We start from the raw sequence: 8,713 nt of genomic DNA on the forward strand, positions 1-8,713 counted from the left end.
TCATTGCGTTTTCGTATTGAGATTGCAGAAGGAGCATTTGGTAAATTGTCCATGGATTTGAAACATATAGTTTGATTTTTGCTAGTTGAGCCATTCTCATACAAAACTGACGTTCTCATCAAATGACTTGTTAGAACAAAAATCAAGAATTCTTACAAAGTTCACATAGTGAATACTGCCAATTGCCAAAACCTAGCTTTTGATTGGTGTCATCGGCTAGAATCGCTTCAAAAACTTTGCCGTATCCTCCCTCACCAATATTTAGTTAAATGAATAATAGATATCCTGCTGTATTACTCCAAAAATGATCAATTAAATGAAAACCCTAAAACCAGCTCCTTTGTATTAGAGAGAATTAGCCGCCACCAAAATCCTAGATTTTCATGGTGACAATCAGCGAACCCTTCAGTGCTCTTGGGAAGAAATTGTGTAAGAAATCAATTTAAAACAATAGATTTTATGTTCAATTTGGTAATTTAGGTTTAGAAAGAGAGAGAATTCTCACTCTAAGAGAGAAAAGATCAATTTCGAATTAATTTTTAAATTTAATATATATGTAATATATATGAGGGTGATTTAATAATTTTGTCAAATTAATCACCAGCCCATACCCACTTCGGCTTGGCATAATGCTAAGCTGCTAAGCTCATGAGCGGTGAGTCTAATAGCTTGTCAAACTCATGTTCGCTTGAGCTCAGTGTATAATTGATCCAAGAACATCGAGTCTGGTAGCTCGCTAGACGGTCTAGGGTTTTGTATATAACTGAATCTAGAGATATCGGGTCTAACAGCTTGCTAGACCCATGTTCGTTTGGACTCAGTGTCTAGTTGAACCCAAGGATGTTGGTTTTGACACATCGCTAGATCCATGTCAGTTGGGGGCTTAGTGTGTAGTTGAATCCAGCAATGTTAGGTTTGGCAGCTCGTCAGACCTATGTTTTTTTGAGTTTAGCGGGTAAATGAATCCAAGAATATTAGGTATGATAGCTTGTTAGATCCATGTTTGTTTGGGCTCAGTGTCTAGTTGAACTCAAGAATATTGAATCTGATAACTTGTCAAACCTCTACTCACCTGGGCTCTGTTCTAAACCACATCCAAAGACATTGGACCTATAAGCCATTTGGACTTAACATTATGTCCGACCTTGGTATGTTGGGTATGGATGTAAACCTTACTCATTTATTATTGGTTTATCTCTGTGCATTTGAACCTTTTAAAGAAAGACTTAGGATAAAAATTAATTTTTTGAAATATATTGATCCATCGTATACCATTTAAGAACATTAAAATATGTGATAATTAATTATAGAGGAACTTGAACTTATTGTAATGAGAGAACGAGTTTCATATCGAGCTTCACTAACCAAAATTTTGGTTAAGAATATGCACAACATACGTTGCTAATTAATTATCATGAAGTTATAATGTTTGTTTGTGAATCATCGAAATTTTAAACGTAATTGAAGGTATATAAATGCTATAAAGATTAATTATTTCATTCTATAACAAAAAATGGGAAATGATTTATATGGGGAGTGGAAATGGAAATAACTATCACTCTTTTTATTTGATGAGATAGTATCCTGGATGAGAGCATTGAATCTAATTGTTATGTACTGTATGAAACCTGATTTATTAGGTAGAAAAGATTATGCAAATAAAAAACTATAAATCACGCAATTAGGTATCTAGATTTTTCAATAAGTTTTCTATTGAATTTTTTTCCAAGCCCTTCACCAATTTCAACAAAAAAACCATCACGCTTTCTATAAATGATTTTTTCTTATAAAGAAATTACGGAATTCAACAATGGATATGAATGGAGGACTCAATTGAAAATCTCTTGAATTATTTTTGCTTTTGAGAAACCAAATTAGGTTAAAAAGATTTTCGGAGTCTCGATTAAGAGTTGGTATTAAGTTCGAGAGAGTTATTTGAGGTTTGCTCACATAAATTTCCATCACTCCAACGCTTCCATAGTCTCTACTACTCAAAACTCACCCGAAATCACATGGTGGAAATGAACAGAGACCCCAAGAAGACTGGATTTTATTGCACAAGAGAGCCATCGCAGCCACGTCTCTCTCTGTTTCTTGGCTTGAAATCCACGTTTTACAAGCCGTGATTGGAAATATTTTTGTCCAAATCCAAGTCCTTAGCTACCACTTTCATGTGGCTCTCAAATCTTCCAAGATTCTCTCTCTTTTTTTTTTTTTCTTTTTCTTTTTTAATTTCAATGGACAACAAACAATCCCATGGTTATATTGGTAGGGTCCTAGCATACTTTTTTTTTTTACCCTATGTTGTTTAATGACCCCCCCTATAATAATGGTAAATAAGACTAAAAAAAATCAAGAGGTTTGCTCTTTCTCTGTGGTCTCAGGTTCGAGTCTAGGTTACCAATATGATGGTCATTGGAGCTTACATGATCGTTAATTCAGGGCCCGTGGAATTAGTCGAGGTGCGCACAAGTTGGCCGGAACATCCACGTTAAACTAAAAAAATAAAATAAGTATTAAACTAGCATAATATACGACCATCTAGATATATAGATGTGGCAATGTAATCTGCTAGGAGTAAAATTGTTTTTGTTTGGTGTTTGTGCTACACGCGCTAACAAGATTATATTTTTTAATTCCTAATACATGTGTTCCACTTGCTTAGAGGTGAAATTTTTATTGCCGATACATGCATTACACGAGATAGTAGGTGAGCATATCATCACTTTTAGGAATCTCATGTTATTCATTATAATCTTTAAAGGTGGCTTTCTGTTTATAAATTTATTTTATTGATAACTTTTCAAAGGTCAAAGAGATATTCTAGCTTTTTTTATTTATTTTTTTTTCATTTTCTCTTTTCTAACTAGTTATTGTGCCAACCTGTTCGTTCTTATCTTTGGTTAATTTTAGTTTTATTATTATGATCATTCGATTAAACTTATTTTTATTTAAGTTGGGCAAAAAATAGCTATTTTCTTAGCAATTTCATTTGAGAATAAATAGTAATTTTTATTTTTTAAAAAATAACAAATGAACTTGTAATTATGAAATTATAGTTAACTAAATATGGAATAAATGAAGAAATAAGCTAAATTTTTTTTTTTTTTGCTATGTAAGACACGCACGCAAGACCTACATTTCTCAAGTTGTGTATATTTAAGGAAAAAGAAATTTAATTTCAAGATTCCTACTGCCTAAAATTACAAGAATTCTCAAATCACCAAAATTCTTAAATCTCACCAACCCCCTTCTATTTTTACACCCCCTCCCCCCAGCAAGTGGGCAATGACAACACAGTTTATTTTCATGGCAAAGTTCTATTAACCACTGTTTCTGGTAATCCGATAATCCGATAATCTCCTTCATTGATTTATGATTGATGTTACACAACCCCTTTTTTGTTAACACTTTTTTTTTTTCCAGATTGTCATCTGGGGTGAGGTTAAAGTTCAGGACTTTTGATTAAGCTTTGATCTTTATTCGCATCCTTTTCTCATCAAATCAAGTTTGGTATGATTCTTAATATTATTCGGTTTTCGGAGCGTAACTGAATCATTTGTAGAATTGACAAATTCATTCGTTGCATTTATAATAATAGATGGCATACTTTCGTTTTTCACTTTGATGCTAATGCTTACCCATCACCTCCCTTATTTATGGATTGTGAAGAAACTGCATTTGGGTTTTTGTTTTCTTCTTCACTCTATTTCTTAGAACTGATTCAATCATTGAGCTCAAGTTAACGTTGATTTGTGGTCGGAAATGACCGGGGAATGAAATATTGAGAAGCAAATACATATATTTAATGGTAAATCGCATTCGTCATATTTGATGTGTTGCAGTGCTACTATGAGTATTTGATCGTATCTTTTACTATTGAATTACATTGTTCAAAATTGTATATGGACTTGGTAAGAGAATCCACTGGTTGGCTCGGATTGCAAATTGTCTCTACCAAGTAGAAGATAAAGGACTCATTTTCAGGGGCGCTTGAAATGAAAATTGAAAGAAGAGAGTTGTGCGAGCTCATACTTGTGTCCTCTTTCGTTGTCCTGGATTTAGAACACGTGCACTAGCACCTGAATGTAGTTAGAAACATCAGTAGTTGGTGAGGATATTTTTTACTAGTTCATGTTTTCACAATGCTATTTGCTCTACGAACCTGGAATAGTCCACCCCCCACATTTTGTCTGACAACTTGTATTTCTCTTCTGCATTGTGTGAAAATTTTGTCTGTTAACCTGCAAAGAAACAATGAAGGATGTAGCATGGCATCTGTTTGGCACTTGAGCTATATCTTGCCTGAATATTTATGTGGAAATTTAATAAGCAAACAATACTTCCATTGCTGTTGTTTCCCTTGGCTTCAAATCAAACATTATGAAAGTAATTCAAGTCTTTCCCTTTTATCCCTTGAATAACTCAAATTCATTTTTCCAAACTATCTTGCAGATGGGGGACGTAGCGAAGGACTTGACTGCTGGGACAGTCGGTGGTGCAGCACAATTGATAGTCGGGCACCCCTTTGACACCATCAAGGTCAAGCTCCAAAGCCAGCCTGTTCCACTCCCTGGCCAAGCTCCCAAGTATGCTGGTGCAGTGGATGCTGTCAAGCAGACTTTATCTGCTGAAGGCCCAAGGGGGTTATACAAAGGTATGGGAGCTCCACTTGCTACTGTGGCAGCCTTCAATGCTGTTCTTTTCACAGTGAGGGGACAAATGGAGGGATTGTTAAGGTCTCAACCTGGTGCCCCACTTACAGTTAACCAGCAAGTTGTTGCTGGTGCCGGTGCTGGAGTTGCTGTTTCTTTTCTTGCTTGTCCCACTGAATTGATCAAATGCAGGTCAGTGCCATCTCCCCTTACCGTCACAACCTTTCCTGACCTTTTTTCCTGATTTTTCTTAATTTTTGAATGCTCATTATTTTGCAAAGCTTTCATTTTTTGACTGGGCTGTGTATCTTGACAACTTGATGGTTTTGGGCAGTTTCTGTCCTACCTGTCATGTCCTGAATTCTTCTAAATTGCAAAACAAAAATGTGCCTGGTTTTCCTTCACCCTTGAGGTACTGTCGTGTCTTTTCTGGTTCACCCTGACATTTTAAGTCTATGAATAGTCCTGGAAATTATCAGGCAAGGGGAAAAATCATATTGCCAAACGAGATTGTTTCTTAAAGTCTTAAAACAACTGGAATACAATCCTTTCTTTCTCTCGTTTCTCCAACAACAAAGTGGTGGTTATGCCAGTATTTTTCTAGTTATGAAACATTCCTGGCAACAAATAGTTTTAACTTCACTTGCCATTTCTGTTTCCTTCTTGTTTTTGTTTTACATAACCTGGTAGATCTTTGAAATCCACCTCCTAATCAGTTGGGGTTTCCTGGTGGAAACAGGTTGCAAGCACAAAGTGCATTGGCAAGTTCAGACTCAGCAGTGGTGGCTGTGAAGTATGGGGGGCCAATGGATGTGACCAGGCATGTTCTCAAATCAGAAGGTGGTGTGAGGGGTCTCTTCAAGGGCTTGGTTCCTACTATGGCACGTGAAATTCCTGGAAATGCTGCTTTGTTTGGTGTCTATGAATTGCTGAAGCAGTCCTTTGCAGGAGGTGAGGATACTTCTCAGTTGGGAGGGGGCTCTTTGATGGTGGCTGGTGGCTTAGCTGGCGCTTTCTTTTGGTTATCTGTCTACCCCACCGATGTTGTTAAAAGCGTCATTCAAGTAGATGATTACAAAAACCCCAAGTTCTCTGGGTCTATTGATGCTTTTAGGAAGATCCTGGCTTCTGAAGGTATCAAAGGCCTTTACAAAGGTTTTGGCCCTGCCATGGCTAGAAGTGTCCCTGCAAATGCAGCATGCTTCTTGGCATATGAGGTGACAAGGTCAAGCATGGGGTGATTGGCTGCAGTTCTTTCGGGACAAATAACTGGATTATTCTTCACCATTGTTATCATATTGCTGCTCTCAAAAAGCTTTTGCAAGTAATTGTTTAGTAATATGATAACAGGTTATGTCAAAAGAACATGCTATTCATCCTTCAAAATTAATGAGCTCGGGTGCTGGAAGAAACACTCGCCAGTCACCAACAATTTAACATGCAATAGTTGCATTTTTTTTTTCCTGAAAATTTAGGTTCTGACTCTCGTGCGACTAGTGAAAGGCAGGACAAAGCCGCAAACAATAAATCAGGAATGATGGGATAAAAAACCAAGCTTCACCCAGATGCAAACCAAAATTCATCGATTGGGATAAAAAACCAAGCTTCACCCAGATGCAAACCAAAATTCATCGATTCCTTTTGTGTTTAAGGTGGAGTCACCCTTGGTTACAAGGACAAAAAATGCGCCTAATGTCTTTTCACAGAACGGCAATCAGCCTTTTCTTATGCGAGGTCTGAAGTTCCAGGTTGCAAGCATGTAACAGCTGTTTCTTTCCATTCCATCCAAACTTGTTGCGATTTTTCTGCGAATTTATTGTCTCTTAAACGGTTGATTTCCATGTTTGATTCATTCAAGTTTGAAACGAACTAAATACAGAAGACGGGTTCATAATTATTATTCTCATCGTGGACATGGAGGCAATGCCTAGCTAGTTACAGTTTCGTTACCAAAGCTTCCGTTTTGCCACTGCTTACTGGTGACATTTGGCTCAGACATCGACGACATTAGAATGGATGCCACATAATCTAACAAACCAGCGTTTGACTAGTTAGCGCACTCCATTGGGGTTAGAGTAAGCTGCTTGAAATAACAAACTCGCGCGTGACTAGTGAGGAGGACTAGAAATCAGTAAACTTAAAAGGCGGGAATCTGTAACCGTTGCAGACTTGGAAGCTATATGACAGACAATACTGAAGCTTTACAAAGGTTCATCAAAGTTAAGCATTAGAGTGACAACAAAATGGAAGCTGCAAGACATTCTCATTCCTCAATGTCTCTTGTTCCCAGATTGGATCATTTGGATTTCGTTGTAAGTTTGTCTTTCCCAAAGCATCTACGGTCTCATAAATACTGTCTATCAGTCAATTTCTTCACTTGCACTGTGTGGTGCCTTTTTAACGAGTGTGGGTGTTTTTTTTCCTTGTGAACAAATTAAGATGAAATATTTAGAAGGAAAACGACATTTACCAAAATGGCGAGGAAATTGTTCGGTTGGAGGTGCTGGGAGGCAATCCATACCGATGGATTTGGCAGTGAAGGAGGCTTGCCTTAAAGGGTCACTGATGGATCGAGTGGCATGTCTTGAACAAAGGCTTTTTCAGGTGAAATGTAGCAGTACAAACATTCAAGTATTTTTCTTTTGAACAACAAATACTACAGTTCAAGTTGACTACAAGTTTTTTCTTCCATTGCTTTTTCTCAATTCAGTTCATATGTCCAACTGCTTAATTTGATTTCTGGACATTAATTTCTTATTTATTAATTTGAAGAGGTCCGCCAACATTATAATGTAATACAACAATGTTTTATTTCTAAAGAAAAAAACTTGTAATCAAGCATATCTATCTCTGATGTGTTTTAGAACTCGGTGACTCATTGGAGAATTGTAGCCTAATTCCTCTAAAGAAAGCTAAAAATTGCTTGCGCAATTGGGATTTTTCTTGTGTTCCAGCTTTGCTTAGAGTTGGATTCCAGCAGCACATCAGCCACTTCATCACGGGCATCTGGGTATGCATCTTCTGGGCAAGGACTGCCAACTTTCTCGCTGGCAACTTTCAATAATCCAAATCCAGGACACAAAGAGGAGTCCCTAGACCATGCTAACATGGTTGAACTTCAGGTATAGTACACGAACTGTTGAGTTTTAGAACTGCATGCATATAATTTACTGCCTTGATGACTCCCTCCAGTTCATCCTGTAAAATCTCGTTTTTCCCTCGGTTAGAAACACGTATACTAAAGTGAAACCTCAATGACAGTGGGAATTTACTGAACCAGAACTGTAGCGCAACGAGGCGGATCTAAAAATATCATTGTCCTAGAATTAATGTTGTTTCAAAACATTGCCACGTTTTATTTATCACAGCCTCAGAGTTTTTTTTCCCTGATAATATGATGATTATTGTATTTGTTTTAGGCTCGGGAGAAGTCTCAGATACAAGAACAAGAGAGGAAGCATTCGAAACCTACGAAGCAAGAACTTGGGAAGAATAGACCTAACAGAGATGATAAGAAATGCAAAAGTGGGAAGAAGAAAGCGCCTCCCAAATGGCCTCGCTTGAAACTCTTAGGGTGTTAATTAATCTTAATTAGTGACGACTGCCTTCTTCTCCTACAAGTTACCTGTTTTGTTTCTTTCAGACAACATTTTTTGAGGTGAATGTATTGATGTCAAGGCAAGATTTAAGGAGGACCAATCCCTGCTGCGTACATGGCCTTTTTACACTATAACGCATCGATTCAGAATGTTATGCTGTCATTAGCGTTTGTATCTTGTGTTGAGGTTTTGCTTTGACATGAAAAATTAAGAACTTCAATTCATTTATTAAAAAAAAAATGTTCAAGTTTAAGAATTTAATTTCAATAGCTAGAAACTATTACCTTGTGCTGGCAGAATCTTCTAAAGCCACACCATTATGGAAATTAATTTGCTGCCTGAACTGAAAATCAATTTGATTTATAGCGTGTTTGGTAGTGTGGTAACGGTTGCTTTTCAAATAGCTTTTCGTGCCGAAATACATGCCAACGATGTTTTTTTATTTTTTAAAATTCATTT

At 37.0% G+C, this 8,713-nt stretch overlaps 2 protein-coding genes across 5 annotated transcripts; both read left to right on the forward strand.

Moving 5' to 3' along the window:
* Positions 1-3,178: 3,178 nt before the first annotated feature.
* LOC118028299 (mitochondrial carnitine/acylcarnitine carrier-like protein) lies at positions 3,179-6,099 on the forward strand. Of its 3 annotated transcripts, none has more exons than XM_035031846.2 (4): positions 3,179-3,339; positions 3,427-3,513; positions 4,445-4,847; positions 5,395-6,099. In XM_035031846.2, exons 3-4 carry the CDS (start codon positions 4,456-4,458, stop codon positions 5,894-5,896), a joined length of 894 nt encoding a protein of 297 aa, XP_034887737.1. In that variant the 5' UTR covers positions 3,179-3,339; positions 3,427-3,513; positions 4,445-4,455; the 3' UTR covers positions 5,897-6,099. The 3 variants fall into 3 exon arrangements, with proteins under 3 accessions (XP_034887737.1, XP_034887736.1, XP_034887738.1); XM_035031845.2 differs by having other exon boundaries at positions 4,456-4,847; XM_035031847.2 differs by lacking the exon at positions 3,427-3,513 and having other exon boundaries at positions 3,184-3,339; positions 4,456-4,847.
* Positions 6,100-6,248: 149 nt separating this feature from the next.
* On the forward strand, positions 6,249-8,484 carry LOC118028298 (uncharacterized). 2 transcript variants are annotated; one of them, XR_012168022.1, is made up of 4 exons: positions 6,249-6,967; positions 7,095-7,259; positions 7,520-7,777; positions 8,075-8,484. XR_012168022.1 is itself a non-coding variant. In XM_035031844.2 (4 exons), the coding sequence occupies exons 1-4, from the start codon at positions 6,899-6,901 to the stop codon at positions 8,234-8,236; spliced, it is 564 nt and encodes a 187-aa protein (XP_034887735.1). In that variant the 5' UTR covers positions 6,249-6,898; the 3' UTR covers positions 8,237-8,471. The 2 variants fall into 2 exon arrangements, 1 of the variants encoding a protein (XP_034887735.1); XM_035031844.2 differs by having other exon boundaries at positions 7,610-7,777; positions 8,075-8,471.
* The last annotated feature ends 229 nt before the right edge of the window (positions 8,485-8,713 follow it).

This window comes from Populus alba, chromosome 15 (genome assembly GCF_005239225.2).
Source record: "Populus alba chromosome 15, ASM523922v2, whole genome shotgun sequence".
NCBI classification, from domain to species: Eukaryota; Viridiplantae; Streptophyta; class Magnoliopsida; order Malpighiales; family Salicaceae; genus Populus; species Populus alba.